General features: G+C 30.8%; 2 protein-coding genes and 1 pseudogene across 2 annotated transcripts; 1 reads left to right on the top strand and 2 right to left on the bottom strand.

Moving 5' to 3' along the window:
• Positions 1-1,791: 1,791 nt before the first annotated feature.
• On the bottom strand, positions 1,792-4,015 carry LOC120079146 (beta-amyrin synthase-like; annotated as a pseudogene).
• Positions 4,016-4,662: 647 nt separating this feature from the next.
• On the bottom strand, positions 4,663-5,233 carry LOC150035505 (secreted RxLR effector protein 161-like). The gene is made up of 2 exons (XM_090314335.1): positions 5,064-5,233; positions 4,663-4,798 (listed from the first exon to the last, which is right to left on the bottom strand). The coding sequence occupies exons 1-2, from the start codon at positions 5,231-5,233 to the stop codon at positions 4,663-4,665; spliced, it is 306 nt and encodes a 101-aa protein (XP_090170461.1).
• A 5,656-nt stretch (positions 5,234-10,889) lies between these two features.
• On the top strand, positions 10,890-13,142 carry LOC120080345 (putative protein phosphatase 2C 10). The gene is made up of 3 exons (XM_039034987.2): positions 10,890-11,058; positions 11,744-12,006; positions 12,837-13,142. The coding sequence occupies exons 1-3, from the start codon at positions 11,043-11,045 to the stop codon at positions 12,855-12,857; spliced, it is 300 nt and encodes a 99-aa protein (XP_038890915.1). The 5' UTR covers positions 10,890-11,042; the 3' UTR covers positions 12,858-13,142.
• The last annotated feature ends 6,464 nt before the right edge of the window (positions 13,143-19,606 follow it).

Here is a 19,606-nt window from a genome sequence, read left to right as displayed (position 1 = left end):
AACATGATTTAGAAGCTTTAAAAGATGCAATAATAGCATTTATAAAGCTATGAAAAGATTTCTTTTTAACATTTGACGGCTTATTATAGTTTTTATTAAATAAATAATTATAGCTGCAAATAAATGCTATAATAGACAAATAATAACTTGATATTTTGGTTATAAAGTATTTTTATTGATTTTTCAAAATGTTATCTTACATTTTAGAAAGATCAAATGTGCTATATATAGTTTTCAAAATACTATAAAAAGTCAAGCATTTCATAGCGTATTACTAAAGGCTTTAAAAATATTGAACTTTTTATAGCATTTTAAAAATACTATAAAAAACCTCATACTTTTAATAGATTGGGTTGTCACGACTTTGCAGAAAATGCTATAAAAGACCTATTATAGCTTTTTTTGAAGCTATAATAGGCCTTTTTTCCTGTAGTGCTCTAATTCTCCCATCTCAACACATAATTCTATATTTAGCCAAATCTTATGCTTCCCACCTTAGGAAATTTTTGGGCTCTTGACCTAGAAAATTTCCCTCTTTTAAAGCATAGTTTAGCAAAACTTTTTCCCTCAAGCTTGCACTTTAAGCTACTATCTATTCCTTAAGAAATCCTAAAAAGGTGAGGGTGTCACAATAGATTAATGCAACTAAATGTTAAATGAAACGTCACATATTTTATTTAAAAAACAAGATGTTTATACAATACAATTATAAACTATAAGACCCTGCGAGATTTAAAGTATCAACCCCAACAGAACTATAGTGAAAATTCTTATTTATTTAGTTTATACGATTTAGAAGTTTTTTCAATCTGGCTTGGATGGAGAATCCATTATAGGCATTTATAAATTTTTGTACGTCAAATAAGATCAAAAGTATTATTTATTTCAAAAAAAGATGTCAATTTATCAATGTTGGGAGCCATTAGCCAATACTAAGGTTAGATATAGGGGGCTCCTCTTCTTGCATCGTCCCACTTACTTTTATATGTATATTTGTTTATACAGTATGGTTTGAAGAAAAAGAAAGAAAGTAAAAACAAACCTGTTGGGCAAAAGAAGTTTGAACTAAATTGGAAGATGAATATATATATATATATTTTTAAAGATGAAATGTGGCTCTCTCCCCATCCACCATCTTCACATTGAATTTTAAGTAGAAAATCCACAGCTTTTGTCATTGCCAAGCAATTTTCATAAGTGTTTCCTGCTGCTGCTAATCCTTTTATGGCAAAATATGTACCATAAATGTGACATATTCCCCAATTTCCATACCATGATCCTTCTTCTTTCTGCATTTTTTTGATGTAATTTGTCGCTTTTTCTATAAAATTATCCATCTCTTTCTTCCTGTGGCTTGGAAATAGCTTCTTAAATAGCACTGGAGCTCGTATTGCTGATGATGTACATTCTACATATCTAATTTTTGTAATTTCATTTATCAAACAACAGTTTAATTTACAAGAGATAAAATTGCATTCTACCTGTTTGTTTAGATTTCCTTTTCAGTGTAATTTTGAAAAAAACAAAAAGCCATTTTTATAAATTTTGTAGGGTTTGATAACCACTTAAAATAACATAGCTTCTTATCAAATGAGTTTGATCGAATAAATCATGTTTTGAGTGAATCACTTGAATCCTAATATTTTTTTTAAATGAATGTTTAATTGAGCATTACTTCAAAGCTTCATTATATATGAAAATGACCAAAATGTTATCACATTTTACTTCTCTATGACTTCGATAGCCACTTAATGTCGGAAACCCCTCATGACTATGAAAAGGAAAGTGAAAGGAAGGCAAATAAAATTTACAGATATTTCTCTAAATTAATCAAACTCATTATTATTAGTAACATATGTACCTGTGATTTTTTAATGAAGTCATGCCCTCTTTTTAATGTGTCTGAGAATTCATCATGAAGATTAGTGGCAAGAATTGCTTGAATGGAAAAAGCAACATCCCAAGATTGGCTTCCATTAATGCCCTTCTCACCGTCAAATGAGAATGATATATATATGAGAAATATATATGTTTAACTATGATATTGTTGAATAAAAAAAATAGATTTCGATACTATTTTGTAATCATTTGAAAGATCATGACGAACTAAAGTTGAAAGTGTAGGAACCAAAATAATATTTTAAAGGATAGGTATCAAAATCAGCGAAAACCATAAATACAAGAACAAAAATAATAATTAAGGAATAATATACTAACTTGCATCTTCATTCCATCTTCACTAACCCATAAGTAATCTTTGACTCTAGCAAGATGTTTCTTGTAAGCTTCACCATTAGGGTCGTCTGTCCAGCAAGCAATCATGCATAATGACTGCATGTTTATTAGCCCGTTACTATGTCAATATAATTAATACTTATTTACATTCCTCCAATAACCATTTGTTATATTTTGTTTTGTTTTTGAAAATTATATTTTTCTCTCTCAATTTCTTACCATGATTTCGAATTTTTAACCAAACTCTAAAATAAAATAAAAAATTATATAGTTTTTGAAAACCTACTTTTTGGTTTCTATAACATATCACTTAGAATTTGAAAATATCCCTGAAAGGTGGATAACAAAACGAATAAACCTTAGGTTATAAAACAAAGTATTATTAACTCTTATATTAATTGCAGTAATCGATAACCACGTTAGTTAGGAACAAAACCTTTTCCACACATCCAATTGTGATATAACGACTACAATGATCTTCATAATCAATGTGCCGCTTGTTTATTTGGATGGCACAATTTCTAACTCTTTTAAATACTCTGCTGTTGAGAATTGGTTCTCCCAGATATTGAAGAACATCCCATGCTAACTTTTGAATTAGTGGATGCTCAAAGCATTTATCCTCCTATAGTATTAAGGGCAAACAACTTGTATGATTAGAATCTCATATCGAATAAAATATTATTGAAAATTATTCCTCTACATAACTATAGTATTAAATAAATACCTTTGCACAGTAATATCTTGATGGACACCATTTGATGTTGGCGTAAAATTGAATATAGATTCCTTGTAGTAGTTGTAAAATGAGAGGAGTGAGAGGCCCCACAAAGCACTTTCCATATAAGTATGACATTGGAAGATATGTCAATCGACAATAGCAACAAAGTGCTCCTGGATTCATAGTCACTTTTTCTGATCCAAACATCTAAACTTCTGGTGGCATTGGGTTTGTTCCCTCCTATTCATACACCCCCAAAATCTATATATTCATATTAAAATTACTCCATGTAATACAAATTACAAGAAAATAATAATAATAATAAAGTAGGTAGAAATTAAATACTATACTACTCACTGCGAGCAAAATCTTTCCCCAAGAAGGTATGTAAAGAGCACCTCCATGGTCAAGAATCCACTTCCTTGCTTTAGCATAGCCATCCTTGTCTACTCCTTCCCCAAGCAAACGCAATGCAATATAGTTTAGGACAGTGCAAAACATGCAACTTTCTCCCAAAATGTGTAGTCCCCATCCACCATCTTCATTCTTGTTCCATTCATTCAATGGATAAAGACGTCAATTACCAATCCAAAAGATCGTACTTAATAACAAAAACTTTTTATTTCATTAGTTGAAATCATTTAAAACTAATTAGCTAATTAGTTTTCCCCTGATGACAATAAGCGTAGTGGAGAATTTCCTTTTGATGCTCTTTTGAAAATACAACATTAAGATCTCTTGTGATGTACCGTACAAATACCTTTCCACACTATATATATATATATATATATATTACAATGTAGAAAGTATATACATTTACAAATCATTAAAGATAATATGAATTAAATGAATTAAAGTTACCAAAGGAGGTAAAAAGAATAAAGGGCCAGCATTTTCTGCAGGCCAATGGCCATGGTCGCTTTTTAAGGCTATAAAGAAAGTTGCAGCTCTTTTCAATGCGAACTTTACAGTTTCCGTCTTCTTCATTCTTCCATTTTCTTCTTCTACTACCATTTTTGGAATTGTTTGTTTGAAATTTTTCCCTCGTAGAAACTGCATCCTTCCAAAATAATCAAAATTATGTACCACCGAAATTTAAATTTTAAGAAATATTACCTTTTTTTCTCCCTACGTTTCGAAGGATATGTATGCATTTAGTCCTAGATCGATGCATCTCCCGAAAAATATTTTAGGTTGTATCGTTAATGTTATTTTCGATTTATGAATTGTGGATTAAGGTTGTAGATGCATCTCCCTAATATGACCCGACACTATCATGAACTTGTATTTTTTATTGAGGAATTGTGGATGTATTTGTTGAAAGCATTGACGAATCCACTCTAAATTCACACTAAATCTCACAAACTTTTAAGAGAAGAAACTTGTTCTCTTACAAAACTCAAGAACGCACAAGAGAAGAATATTGTTCTCTTGAAACTCAGTTTCCGTTTAAACTTCAATTTTCTTCTATTGATTTTTTATTCTTTTCTCTTGCATACAAATGAGGGAAATGAACTTTTTATATAGTACTCAAGAGACACTTCTTAAAAGACACAAAATAAATGAAGTACATGTAAACATACCATTCATGTACTTGAACAATTACATGTATCTAGAAATGCATATATCTTGAAATTAGAAATGTATCTAGGAATGTGTTATCCATAATGTATCTAGCTTATTAATTTCTAACATGCCCCCTTAAGCTATACTTCCCTGACTCCGAGCTTCTCTTTCATTTTCAAGAATAAGTCCGTCTTTAATGCTTTTGTGAATATGTCTGCAACTTGATCTTGTGTCTTGCAATACTTGATATATACTTCTCCATCTTTGATCAATTCTCTGATGAAATGATACTTAATCTGTATGTGTTTACCTCTTCCATGAAAAACTGGATTCTTCGAAAGTGAAATAGATGATTTATTGTCAGAGAACATGACCGTCCCTTTCTCTTAAGGACACTTCAATTCATGTAGTACTTTTCTAGGCCAAAGTGCTTCACAACTAGCTACAGACAAAGAAATGTATTCAGCTTCCGTCGTTGACAATGCTACCCTGCTTCTTTGATGCCTACGAAACTGCTCCAGAAGTAATATTAAATACATACCCAGAAGTACTTTTGAAATTATCAATATTTCCTCCCCAATCACTATCACTGTAGCCAACAAGAACATTATCCACATTCCTTTTATAGTGCATTCCATGATCAACAGTTCCAAGAATATATCTAAGAATTCTCTTTTCAGCTTCCCAATGACTTCTCTTTGGTGATGCCATAAATCTACTCAATAAACTTACTGAGAACATAAGATTAGGTCTAGTTGTAGTTAAATACATTAAACATCCAACAAGACTTGTTTAGATGGTGGCATCAAAAGCTTCACTATCATTATGCTTGCTTAACTTTAAACCCAGTTTCATAGGAGTACTAGCAAGATAAGCATTCTCCATTTTGAACTTTATCAATAAATCCTTTGCGTACTTCTTTTGGGAAATTACAATCTCATTATCACCTTGTTTTACTACTTCAATACCAAGGAAGTAATGAAGTAAATCTATATCAATCATCTCAAATTCTTTCTTCATGCTCTCTTTCAACTCGTCAATCACCATGTTTGAATTTCCCGTAAAGATTAAATCATCAACATATAGACAAATCATTGAGAAATTACCATTTTCGTATTCTTTGGTGTAGAGAGCATGTTCATATGGACATCTTCTAAAACCATTCTTCAAGAAAAAATCATCGATACGTATGTACCAGGCTCTTGGTGCTTGCTTTAGCCCATACAATGCTTTCTTCAATCGACACACCTTATTTTCTTCTCCAATTTTGGCATAAGCAGGGGACTGCTCAACATATATTTCGTCCTTTAAATACCCATTTAGAGATGCTGACTTGACATCCATCTGATGAACTTTCCAGTTATTTTGTACTACAACGGCTAATATCAAACGAATAGTCTCCAAGCGAGTTACTAGTGCAAAAACTTCTTCATAATCCACACCAAACTTTTGTTTGTAACCTTTTACTACGAGTTTGGCCTTGTATTTTTGCACTTCTCGATTTTGCTTTAGTTTTGTTCTATAGATCCATTTGACTCCAAGAGCTTTTCTATTCTCTGGTAATTTGACTAACTCCCATGTCTCGTTTCTTCTGATTGCATCAATCTCTTGATCCATTGCATCTTTCCATTTCTCATCTTGAATTTTTTCTTCAACGTATATAGGATCAACATCTACAAATAAAGAAAAATCAGCATGTTCATCATCTTGAAGTATTATAGATCTCTTCAATATTTATTGTCTTCCTTGGAGTAGTTTCTTCATCACTTGTGGAGTATAATGAAGAAGGTGAAGTCAGTGGTTGAGTCTCTTCATGCTCCAAGTCTCGAGTATCTTCTTTGTGATTCATGTCAACAAATAATGGATTCTAGTCTTTATTTGATGCATCCCATTGCCAGAATTTTGCTTCATCGAACTTAACATCTTGACTAATAATAACTTTCTTACTTACAGGGTTATATAATCTGTAAGCCTTGGAGTTCTCACTGTACCAAAAAAAAAAATGCATTTTTCTGATTTATCATCTAGTTTACCTCTTTTCTCGTCTGAAATATGAGAGTAAGCAATACACCCAAACACTCTTGATGACTAATAGTTGGTTTCAATCCTCTCCATGCTTCTTGAGGAGTAATACCTTGCACACTTTTAGTTGAAACTCGATTTAGGAGATAAACAACACAAGTTACTACATCTCCCCAAAATTGATTTGGAAGCTTCTTGGCCTTCAACATACTTCTTGCAAGTTCCATTATTATTCTGTTTTTCCACTCTGCAACTCCGTTGTGTTGAAAAATTCTTCGAATAGTCTTCTGATGCTTAATTCCATTTCCTTCAAGAAATCTGCAAAGACTATATATTCTCCTCCACGATTCGAATGCAATGCTTTCAATTTCAAATTACTTTCATTTTCCACTATTGCTTTGATGTCTTGAAACATTTGAAAGTAGAGCTCTTTTCTTTTAACAGATAAATCCACGTTTTCCGACTGTAGTCATCAATAAATGTGAGAAAGTAACGGTTATCTCCATGTGTAGTGGTTCTCATGAGTCCACATAAGTCTGTATGGACAAGCTCGAGATGTCTTGATACACTCCAAGAACCTCCAGTCGGAAATAAATTTCGATGATGCTTTCCGAAAACACATGCTTCACAAAGTTGATCTTCTTTTTTAATATTTGGCATTCCTCTCACCATATGTTGTTGACACATGTGAGACAAAGTGTCAAAACTCAGGTGCCCAAAGCGACAATGCCACAACCATAAAGAGTCATTTACTAAAGTCTCAAAACAACAAGCTTCTCATAGCATATTTTAATTGGAAACATTTTCTTGTGAGTCATGCATACCTTCGTTATGAGACCTCCATTCTTGGTTCTAATATCACATATGTTATCTTTATAGATAACATCATGTCCTTTTAGGAGAAGTTGCCCAACATTTAAAGATTGTGTTTGAGACTTGAAACATAATATAACTCAGTAATTCTTTTTGCTCCCTTTTTTGTCTTGACAAGAATATCTCCTTTTCCTTTGACCTCAAGCTTCTTGTTGTCACCAGTCTTCACTACATTTTCATGAGATTCATCTAAAGATATAAAAATATCCTTTCTTCTTGTCATGTGGTTAATACAACCACTATCAAGGTATCATATTTTCTCAATACTTGTTTCTTGGATGTTGAATGTGAGGAAGAGAAGACCTTGAATTATCCTATTGCTCATGCATTAGAGTGGTTTTTGCTTGATTAGAATTAGCCTTCTTAGACCAACAGTCTATTTGAAAATGTCCATAGCGTCTACAATTGAAACATTGTATGTGTGAAAAATCTCCCTGACTACCACTTCTCCCTCTTCCTCTATTTGAACTTCTTCCCCTTCCTCTATTTGAAGAAGATTGATTGTCTCTGCTCTCTGACTCAGAATTTGATACGATATTAGATCATCCATTACCTCTACTGCCACATCCACCTCTTCTTCCACCAGATCACCCTCTAGAGGAGGATTGAATATGAAAAGCTTCTTCTGAAAGAGTAGAATCAAACAACTTCAATTTGAGCTTATGAGATTGAAGAGATCTCATTAAGCTATTGATGGAGAGAGTTGACAAATCTTTGGATTCTTCAATTGCTACAACAATATGCTCATATCTTCTAGTCATGCTTCTAAGGATCTTTTCAACCACTCTTTAATCTTCGATTGTTTCTCCATTTGATCTCAATTGATCAACAATTAAGAGAACACGGTTGAAAAAATCTTCAATAGTTTCAGCATCTTTCATTCAAATGGTATCAAATTCAGCTCGATGTATTTGTAATTGGACTAATTTTACTTTTCTTTTCCTTCGTACAAATTCTTCAATGCATCCCATTTTGCTTTAGCAGTAGACTCCTAATATTCTTTCAAAATATTTTCATCCATGGCTCGGTAGAAGAAAAATAATGCCTTCTTATCTTTTTTTTTCTAGTATCTCTCAACTCATTGAGTTGTTGTGGTGAAAGTCATCCTCACTTTCTGGCTCCGAATATCCTCTGTCAACAATATCCCAAAGATCTTGAGATCCATAAAGAACCTTAATTTGTTGGCTCCACCGTCTATAGTTTTTTCCCTCAAAGCGAGGAAGTTGAGGCTACAACATGTTAGATGATATCTTTCAATCCTTTTGTTCTGATACCACTTTGTTGAAAGCATTGACGAGCTCATTCTAAATTCACTCTAAATCTCACAAACTTTTAAGAGAAGAAACTTGTTCTCTTACAAAACTCAATAATGCACAAGAGAAGAATATTGTTCCCTTGAAACTCAATTTCTTTTTAAACTTCAATTTTCTTCTATTGATTTTTTATTCTTTTCTCTTTCATACAGATGAGGGAAATGAACTCTTTATATAGTACTCAAGAGACACTTCCTAAAAGATACAAAATAAATGAAGTACATGTATACATACCATTTATGTACTTGAATAATTACATGTATCTAGAAATGCATGTATCTTGAAATTAGAAATGTATCTAGGAATGTGTTATCCATAATGTATCTAGCTTATTAATTTCTAACAGTATGAAACGAATAGTATGTTTAAGACTTGAAATTCAAACATGTTTTCTATATAATATTTTCATGTGGTATGACATTTACTTGATTTTGGCAATTTTTATATTAGTTTGAATGATATTTGTAAAATTGAAATAGCTTTGACATTTGAAAAAAAAAAATTAAGTAAAGAATTAAAAAAAAAAAGCTAATTTCGACGGTTAAATATATAATCCCGATGCTACAAGGGGTCGGAAAAAACCATATTTAATGCATTTTTCTTCTTCTCTCGACGGTAATAAACAAAACCCTGACAGTCCACGGGGTCGAAAAATCTATGAAATCCCGATGATGCAAACACACCGTCCACGTAAGTCGGTTCGCTCGACGATCGTAATTCATAAAGATCGTCGGGATAAAAAAAACTTTGCTCGACGATACAAGGTCACCATCGGGATAATTTAAATATCTCTCGATGGTGGCTCTAATTTCTCACGGTCGGGATATATCCAATTATACTGATGGTGACCTTGCACCGTCGGGCAAAAAGACCGTCGGGGTTTAATAATTATCCCGACGGTCTTGTTTAGGGTCGGGATAAAGGTCCTATTCTCCGTCCGTCGAGATAGCTGTTTTACCCCACGATTGCGTGTTATACCAATGGGCTGGAAGGTTACGCTGGTGAGGCTTTGTCCATTGTCCTCCCAACGATTAATTAGCCGTCGGCAAAAGTTCGACCGACGCTCTTTCTAACTAATCTCGACGAAAATCAACAGAAAAGGTCCAAATTATTGTAGCGTGGACTGATCTATTCTTGCTTCCTGCAGCACCAATCAATATAGTAATGAGATTTTATTACCAAAACCATAAATATTACCAAATAAAACAAGTGGGTTCTTGGAAAATATGATACAATTATCATGCAACAAACACCAAGAAGTTGTAGCTTGCTTCTGTCAACAACATGCCAGGCTATTGTAAGCCTTTTCATTGTTGTTGGACAGTAACTTCATGTGTAATTCCATCTGCTTCACGCAAGGAAATAACTAGTTGGATCAAATATGTTGAACTTGAACTATTGAACTCGAAGATTATTGTTCTGATAAAATCATGATATTGACTTGTGTTCAGAAGGAAGCCTTTGATTGGAATCTTAGATGATTTTTGGATCAACTCACATTTGGGTAAGTCTTTTAAGGACACTTGTGATAAGGTGTGATTTGGAATTATGCTGTTTGGGTGAAACTCATAGTTTATGTTTATGAGTTTTATAACCTTGTTGTGTTGATTTATTTTCATAAGTTTTGCTTGTTTTTATTTGTTTATACGTTTTTTTTTTTTTGATCTTCATGTATTTTGCCAAATGAATTCGGTTACTATTATCTTTTCTATTCGATTACAATTACTAATTTTTTCTTCATTTTGATAAGCCTAATTTCTAGGATATATAAGTTTCTTCTCTTACATATGGTTTTAAGTAAAATGTCTTTATATAACTTTTAACTCTCTTATTCAGTGGTTGAAAACACTCCCTCGTGAGCCTTAGTAAAGTTTCATATAATCACAAGGAAGAGATTAACAAGTTTGGTTTGGAATAAGTGCTGATCACAATATCATAACATTGCTAGGTTACATTGTTAGGTTGCTTGCAGAGCCGGCTGTGACCTAGTTGTTGTGGTATGTTGGATTTGATTTTGTTATTATAGAGAGTGTAATAGCGGTTTGGACCTTTTATGGTCCAATCCAAGTGAATTGAAGCTAGTCCAGACTTTAAAAGGAACTATGTAAGCATTGGTTCAAGTTATTTTTGGTAAGTTTATAAGCTTAGAAATTGAGGAACTATGTAATTGCATTTAACCGAAACTAGGAATAGTTACAGTTTTGATTTTGGGCATTTTATTTCAATATCTTTTCGCTTGTGCTCTTGATCAGGTAATTTGCACACCATTGATACACTTTATTTTTAAACTTTTGGGGTTGCTCTCATCCCAGATGGTCACTTTTAGAGGTATGTTACTTTCTCCCAATTTTCTTTACATATGTCTTCTAAAATAACATGCCACCGCTAAATCTAAGTGGAAAGGACTAATTGGGTGCTGAAATATAAGGTATTCTAGTTGATTTGATGATTTGTTCTTCGTGTGCTTATGCTTGAACATGATGTTGCATACATCAGGTTGTTGTCTTAGATGTCAAGATTTTTATGTTAATAATCATAATACACTCAGATATAACGGTTGATAACAATTCAAGAGTTAGGGGCAATAGAATGTTGAAACTTGAAAATCCTTATGTCATTTTCCAGAAGGCTGCACGATCATATAGACGATGCACCAAGAACTAAATGATAGTTCAATTAAGTAAACGATTGGAGGAAGCGTTAGATGATCGTGTATACGACAATTGACTGAAACTAGACGATCGTATAGACGACAATTGAGGAGCTACACGATGCAATAGGAACTACACGATCGTGTAAACGATACCTTAGCAAAATCTAAACTATCGTAGAGGTAAGAAGAAAAGACACAGGAGTTTAAGTGGTTCAGCCAAAGGCCTAGTCCACTGTACAAATTGGGAGGTTCCCTTTTATTACTCTTCAAAGTATTACCGAACAAATGCCTTACTCTCTCAATTTATTATTCACTTTTTTTTCTTTAATCTCACATTCGATTTCGTTTATATACGTGCAGGCGATTCGGCCAACAATGAAGCTCTGGTGGTTACAATACTTAACAGAAAGAGGTCGACAACGGTTCAACTACCAGCTGCACTGTTCTATTTCTTGATTTCGAATCTTTCTGTAACACAGGTTATGGCTAGTGATGGATTGTGGGATGTCCTTAGCAACTCTGAGGTAGTTGGTATAACCAGGGACACTGTCAAAGATCCAGGAATGTACTTGAAACGACTCGCAATGGAAGATACAACTCGAAGCAGCAACGATAACATTGCGGTAATTTTTATATTTTTACATCCAGTATCTACAGTAGAGAGAATTTATTAAGTGGTGTAATTAGAATGTCTCTTCTACATTGCTTTTAACACACTCTTTTTCTGAAGAATCATTGTTCATAATATACAAGATGTTGTGAGTTTGAATATATATTGTGTGATATAAACATTTGATTCGTAAGGAAATACATGTATGATGGAGGGCAACGAAGGAGATGGAGTATTTATTCACTATTGTTTGTTCTTTGGATAAAATATTGTATTATTTGAAATAAAGTATGTCCTATTCCATTATATGTATTTATGTGATTGCAAGGTAAATTTGTTCCTAGTAATTGATTTAATTCTAACCTCCCAAAGTTTAGAAAAGGATTGTATTATTATTTTTTTCTCTCTCTAGAAAGGGCTAATTCATTTGCAAGCTTGTTAGAATTGTAGTCATCTTTACCGAATATCTCCAATACCTTCACATATACTATGGCCCTATTACTAAATGAGGAGGATAACTATCGGATAATTAGTATATTTTAGTTTGGGCTATTTTTAAATATAAAAAATGAATCAAAATATTTACAAGATAGAGCAAAATTTTAGAACTATCAATGATAAATGCAGATGGACACTGATAGACTTCTATCAATATCTATCAGTGACATTGATAGACATTGATAATAGAAGTCTATCAGTATCTATCAGCGTCTATCATTGATAATTCTACAATTTTTTTATATCTTGTAAATATTCTCAACAATTTTACCATTTGAAATAATTTCCCTTTTAGTTATAATATTTATTTTGTTGTTAATTTAGTTTCATTTGATTTTTTTGCAGATAAAACTTTTAGATCGGTAGACTTTTGTTGGTAAGACGAGATTCAGTTGTGCAATATTCTTGGTAAATCAAAGAAATGCATATACCCAAAAAGAGATCAATGAGATTGGAACATAATGGGCTAGTTTTGTTGGGCGATTTGTGTAAGGCTGAATTTATTTTTATTTTTATTTTATCTTAATAGAATGTAAATTAGTTTATAAATATAATGGAAGTTAAGTTAGATAGTGATTGTAGTTTGTAGAGGAACAAGTCGTTGTCCATATATTATAGAAGTACTTGTACAATGAGCTAGTTTTGTTGGCTTGCCATGCAGAACAGTATACATGCATAATATACTAGGCACGAAACACAAGTATCAATTTTTTAAAAATTTAATAAAATATGATGACAGATATTTCTTGACCTAACACAAGACATTTAATGTCGTTTTTAACTCTTTGACCAATATTAAAAATGGATTGGATAATTTAAAAAGTGAGGCATTAAAAAAACAGACAATTGTTGAAAAAATTTGGTAAACAACTGACATTAAAGATGGTATACAATGTCGGTTTTAAACTGATATTGAAGATGATGTACAATGTCGGTTTTCAACCCAACATTACAGATAATTTGTAATGAAATTTTGGTCACCTATAATGTCGGTCTAGAACCGACTCTAAAGACCTTTTATAACACGATCTTCAATGTTGGTTTTTCAACCGACACTGTATCCTTTAATATCAGTTTTAAACTGACATTAAAGCCTAATTTTATAATAGTGTGTCAATTTTATTGATTTACTAAACACGACTTTTGAAGTTCAAGTATTAAAATTTTAATGATTTAAGTATACACGTATGTATGTATGTATATATATTATAATGTATATCATAACATATAGGTAGTCGAAGAAAATAGGTAAAAGTAGAAGGATATAATGAGGAAGAGAGGAACAACAATATTAACATATTGACACTTCATCAATAGATTTCAATTTTAATTTTTTGTTTTTATTTATATAAATATAGGTATCAAATTATATTATTTGTCATATTGTACTTGAATAACTCTTTATGACTGGACCAAGAAAATTGTTGTACTTGATTGATGAAAAGATAGCATCAATGAGTTGGGTTATTCAAATGATTCTCGGTTAAGTTGGATTGAAATTTTCTATTTTTGTTCGATTAGGTCTCAAATTGATGCTATTCTTTTAGTATTGTTGATAGGGATTTTTCTATTTTTGTTCGGTTAGGACTTAAATTGATGTTATTCTTTTAGTATTGTTGATAGGGACAACGACCCTCCAACTATCTCCACAACGATATGATATTGTCCACTTTGGACATAAATCTTCATGGCTTTACTTTTGGTTCACCCCAAAAGACCTAATACGAATAAAAATAATTGTCATCACTTATATATTCATGATCCTCCCCTTATCTAGCCAATGTGAGACTTTGGTCGCATTCCCAACAATTGTTATGATGTTTATATTTGTTTAAAGCTTGTAATAGATAACATGGATATATATTTGATATTTGACATTTGAATTATACAATATTTTATTTATTAAGTCATGTGTTGTAGATAAATCGAAATATTTTAAATTAATAAGAAAAATATGATAATAATCCAACAACATAACCGAACTCAAACTTGAATTTTAAGGATTGAGTTGGAGAATGGAGACCCTCTTTGAAGTTTTTGAGTAACCAACTCGACCAACCTGAATTTTTTGATCGGTCTAAAATACTCTTCGAACTCAAACCCAACACGTGTACATACTATTCGTAGCATTCATAATCAATTAGGTTCATAGAGAGCAAAAGTAAACAGTTGGGATTAAGCATCAAAATTAAATGTAGAAAGACATTAATGTAATGTATAAGGCACAAAATCAACCCAGCTGTAGTTTATTGCATTAAATTGCCATAAAAAAGTTAGTGGTTGGTTTACTATAATAAGTTGGTTTATTAAATTGCATAACGTTAGCTCCACAATAAATTCATAGTATTTTATCATACTACAATCACTATTTGTAGTATGATAAAATAAATTTTATGAATAAGTTTTTAAAATAACTTATTTTAATCTTCATCGATTAAAATAAAATTTTAAATTACTAAAGATTCATTGTGACATAGTTTCTTGGTTTCTTTATAAATAACTAAAACTTCTAATTTTTTCCAATTATTCCTTTTGGAAAGCTTTGAGTTTTCTAATAAAATATATATTTTTTTAATATCACTTGACATTTGGATAATTAAAAAATGACAATATTTTTACATTCACAATGATTTTATTTTTACTTTTATGGATGACACCCTAAAATCATTAATTTGTGGAGTACACAACTCGACAAGGATAGTTGTCTTGTTACCATCAACTATACCTATTGAATTAAAAAAATCTACTTACAAGTTAAATAGTCCCATTATGCCATTAGTGAATGGTAAATTAGAAATTTAAATTTATAAATGATAGATTTAAGACAACTTCAATTCTACCTCTTTACTTTTTCTAAATAATTTAACGCTATTTTTGAAAAAAATATATATTATATAGCCTTTTGTAGTTGTTTTCTCTTTTATTATTTATTTATTTTGTTTTTTAACAACATATGTTGGGGATTCTTTTATTTTGGAACAAACATATAGAAGAAAAGAAATTGTTTCTCTCTAATTTTTTCTATCAAAAACAAATGTCTTAATTAATTAAGTTATTCTCTAATTGACAGAAATCGTATAGTTTTTAAATTAATATAACTAATATCGTTAATATTTTTTTATGGATAGTTATTTTAAATGATAAAATTATTTAAATATTTTTAAATATAACAGAATATCACTATTTATCGATAATAATAAACTACGATAGACTTCTATCATTCAATGATAGAAATCAAACAATCTATTATTGGTAGATAATAATACTACATGCATTCTAATTAAGTCCCTACTATCTATGTTTGCACTCAAAACTAATAGATAGGTGTGTAAGGGAGAGAGATGTGCTTAGTGAATGATTATAAGTATCCATAAAGAATTAGCTACTTACGTGTAAAGTAAGCAACTACCATCCACCACCTCAATTTATTGCATTAAATTTCTGGTATCCCAAATACTTTTTGATGTTGACTTTAATGATGTGTGTCATTACAACAAAATTTAGATTCTTTTAATTTAGGAAAACGTATACGACGAATTTAACTTAATGGTAATTAGCATAATATTTTTTTAACATTAGTTAATAGTATGTTATTACATACATGTATACACTTGAAAATAAACCTTTTGCAACTTAAATAAAAAGAATCAAACCTTTTATATATATATAAAATATAGCATTTCAACAAAATAAATGTTAAAAATAACGAAAAACCTTTGTTCGGTGTATCCCTGAACATATGTTTAAAATAAGAAAAAAAATAATGATATCAAACATTTGACTACAAGAATCTAGAACATGAAATACATGATAAAACATATGTAGAAACGTCAATATAGTCTCATGGGCATGGTCACGGATTCTTCAATCTAGTCTCATGGGCATGGTCACGAATTCTTCTTGTCATTCGTTGATCTATCCTTTGCCTTTACTTGAAAACATATCATAAGAAATGGTGTGTATAAAAATACTCCGTAAGTGACCCTACTAGCACACTACTACAAAATTGGGCTTTAGTATCGGTTTAAAACTGATATTATAGGGGTACAATGTCGGTTGAAAACCGACATCGAAGATTGTGTTATAAAACGTCTTTAATATCGGTTTACAATCGACATTATAGATGACAAAGATTTCAATGATAATTATCTTCAATATGAGTTATCAACCGATATTGAATACTATCTTCAATGTCGATTTTGAACCGACATTGAAGATCATCTTTAATATTGGATTTTTACCTAATTTTTATCAATAATTGTTCGCTATTAAATGTCTTATGGTTTTTTTATTGATATATATATATATATATATACTTTTTTCTTTCCTTACGCATGTACAAATCAATAATATTTTTATTGACACATGTATAAAAACAAAAATATTAATTGCGATTTTATATACAACTCAATTTTAAACAAACACAAAAATTAAGTAATTCACAACAAAGAAAGTGATAAATTGTTTAACTAACCTATCAACAAGTTATATTGACTAGTATATACATAAAGCTCTAAAGTCTAAAGATCTAGAGAGTTGATTGTCTACTTTCGAGGGTCATATAGATACATCCAATAAAAAGGAGAACAAAACCAAAATATTCGTGCAACTGAATCTCGTCATACCAACAAAATCCTCCCAATCTGGAGGTTTTCCCTGCAAAAAAAAAAAAAAAAAAAAAAAAAGCATTTTCTTAACATATCGAAAACTATGGTTAAAAAGTAAAGATCAGTACAAAAGTTCAATAGATTATTTAACATGATGTTTTCACTAATTGAGATATTTTAAAATTTTCTTCTTAGTTTCATTAGGAAAATTTTAAACTTATAAACAAAAACAACTTAATAAAAATCATCAACAAATTTTTTGAAACCAAGCAATTAAGCTTGTCAAATCTAAAGGAAAAGGCACTAGTACAAAATTGGGCTATGGTAGCCATGAACAATTTAACAATTTAACAACCCAATCATGAAAATAAAAATTTGATATCAAAGACAAAATTATATATAATAAACCATGAACTTATTGTTAGAGTTTACATTCAACATTAAGAAGTAATTTAGAATCTAACTACTCTAATTACATTAATTTTAGTGAATTAACATGCAATATTAGATTTCTAGAATTTAAGGTTAATATGTACAACTTTTGAAGAATTCTCTTAATTACTTTAATCTACTGTGAATTTTTTCGTGAAACCTTGGTGTAGACAACCACAAGAGCTTCTCTACCATTTTTGTGGTCTTAGAATGGGTAGTGGAACCCAAATTGATAGGAAATTAGATTTTTGGATTTGGAGAGAAAAATTTTCAAAAAAGAAAATTAATTTCAGCTTCAGCTTTTTTTTTTTTTTTTTTTTTAAATTCTCCTTTTAATTTGTATTAAAACATGTATTTATATAAAATTGGCATGCAAATAAAATTCATTACAATTTGACACCCAATTTTCCATTAAAAAGCTTAATTAGGTGTAATGGTACGTGGGATTATCACACTTTTATTTTAAAATCATTTATTTATTTATTCTAAATTAAAACCAATTTATTTTTAAATCAAAATCAAATTGGAATTTCCAAAATCAAAATTTTTTCATAAATAAATAAATAATTAAAAAATTTAATTAATTTAAAATTAATTTAATATCAAATATCAAATTAATAAAATACCTAATTCAAATATGAATCCATATTCATATATAATATTTAAATCAAATTTAAATATTTTAACTCTCCGATTTTTTTTGTATTTTGATAACTAAACATTTATTATATCAAATATAATAATCCAAACCCTTATTCGAATTTGAACATTTCAAATTTTCCCAACACACTATAATAAGGTTTAATCCATTTATGAGCTAGTAGAGGGGCCTAATGGACCTACAGATCATGAACTCCAATGTTTTGAGATTAATTGGCCAAACTTTTTTAATCCAAATTAATTAATATTCATTAACTATCGAGACACTCCACTAAAGCCCAATAGTTTCACTCTCCTCAGTGTAGATATATTTCTGTCCACTCGATTTAACCATAATCAATAAGTTGATCCTTCACAGGTTGTTTGTATTTACAGTTGGGTCAAAATTATCGTTTTACCCTTCTAATATATCTTGCTCCTGAAGTCTCAGCTAATCCACTAATGAACAATTAGTTTGTGGTCTTACCACTAAAACGAGTCCCTCTCAGTCATAGAGAGGGCGAGGCTCCTTATTCAAGATTAGGAGTCAGTACTTAAGGGAACAACATATCTACTATCCCTGAAGTCAGGTAGGAGTGAATTTCATCTTGCAAAACTATGACCCTAGCTATTTATCTAGTCTTACCCCTAAAATGGGAGGCTTATCAAGCGGCGATGATGAGCTTTTGTCACCCATGCAGATTAAAGGATAATCTCGAATAAATAGGAGTTCATAATTAGCTCAGGATTAAGATCGAGTTACCTTAGGTATCGAATTTGAAATAGTTAATTTAAAAGTAACGGTTATTATAAAGAAAAGTGACGATTTCATGGCCCAGTCTTATGCAAACATCTTTTGAATAGGATGCCTCCACTCGTATGTCTCTACATGAACGATTTTGGACTCATATCATTTGTATTATATACAAAGTGCATCGCATCCATATTTTCAAGATAAGGTTCCCAACCCTATCCTTATTCTTATTGACTATTTTGGCTATATACTCCAACTTGATCCACTTTGATGTCTCTGCATAAAGTTCAAGCATTCATGCCTATAGCCAGGGGTTCGTTAGTTTATTGGATTTAGGTTATTACAAGTGCAGTTTACAAGTTCAATAACAACTTTATTGAATAAACCTCAATAACAACTTTATTGAAAATAGAATATGTTTAAAGATTACATACTGCGAGTTTTAGGACATACAGCCAAACACTGATCAACAACAAAACTATTTATAAGTCGTATGTTCCAATATCAAAATTACAAACAACTTATCACCAAGATTATTTTCAATACATTCATTAAAGTCTTCTAGTACACTAATTATAAATCCAAAAATAACATGACTACCAACGATAACAAAAGTTACTAACAAAGATATTAACATAACAACAACTCACTTTATCAACAAACCAATGACTACCAAACAACTA

The sequence above is a fragment of the Benincasa hispida genome, chromosome 6 (genome assembly GCF_027475165.1).
Source record: "Benincasa hispida cultivar pf3 chromosome 6, pf3_genome.v1.1, whole genome shotgun sequence".
Lineage (NCBI taxonomy): Eukaryota > Viridiplantae > Streptophyta > Magnoliopsida > Cucurbitales > Cucurbitaceae > Benincasa > Benincasa hispida.
The sequence above is the reverse complement of the archived record's forward strand: the minus strand, read 5'-3'. Positions and strand labels throughout refer to the sequence as shown.

Excerpts from the sequence above, each read along its gene's own strand:
- LOC150035505 (XM_090314335.1), bottom strand. The coding sequence starts at position 5,233 with ATGGCATCACCAAAGAGAAGTCATTGGGAAGCTGAAAAGAGAATTCTT. Across the intron at positions 4,799-5,063 it reads AATTTCAAAAGTACTTCTGG|AGAATTGATCAAAGATGGAG; the intron begins GTATGTATTTAA and ends TCATTTCATCAG.
- LOC120080345 (XM_039034987.2), top strand. Across the intron at positions 12,007-12,836 it reads GCAGCAACGATAACATTGCG|ATAAAACTTTTAGATCGGTA; the intron begins GTAATTTTTATA and ends ATTTTTTTGCAG.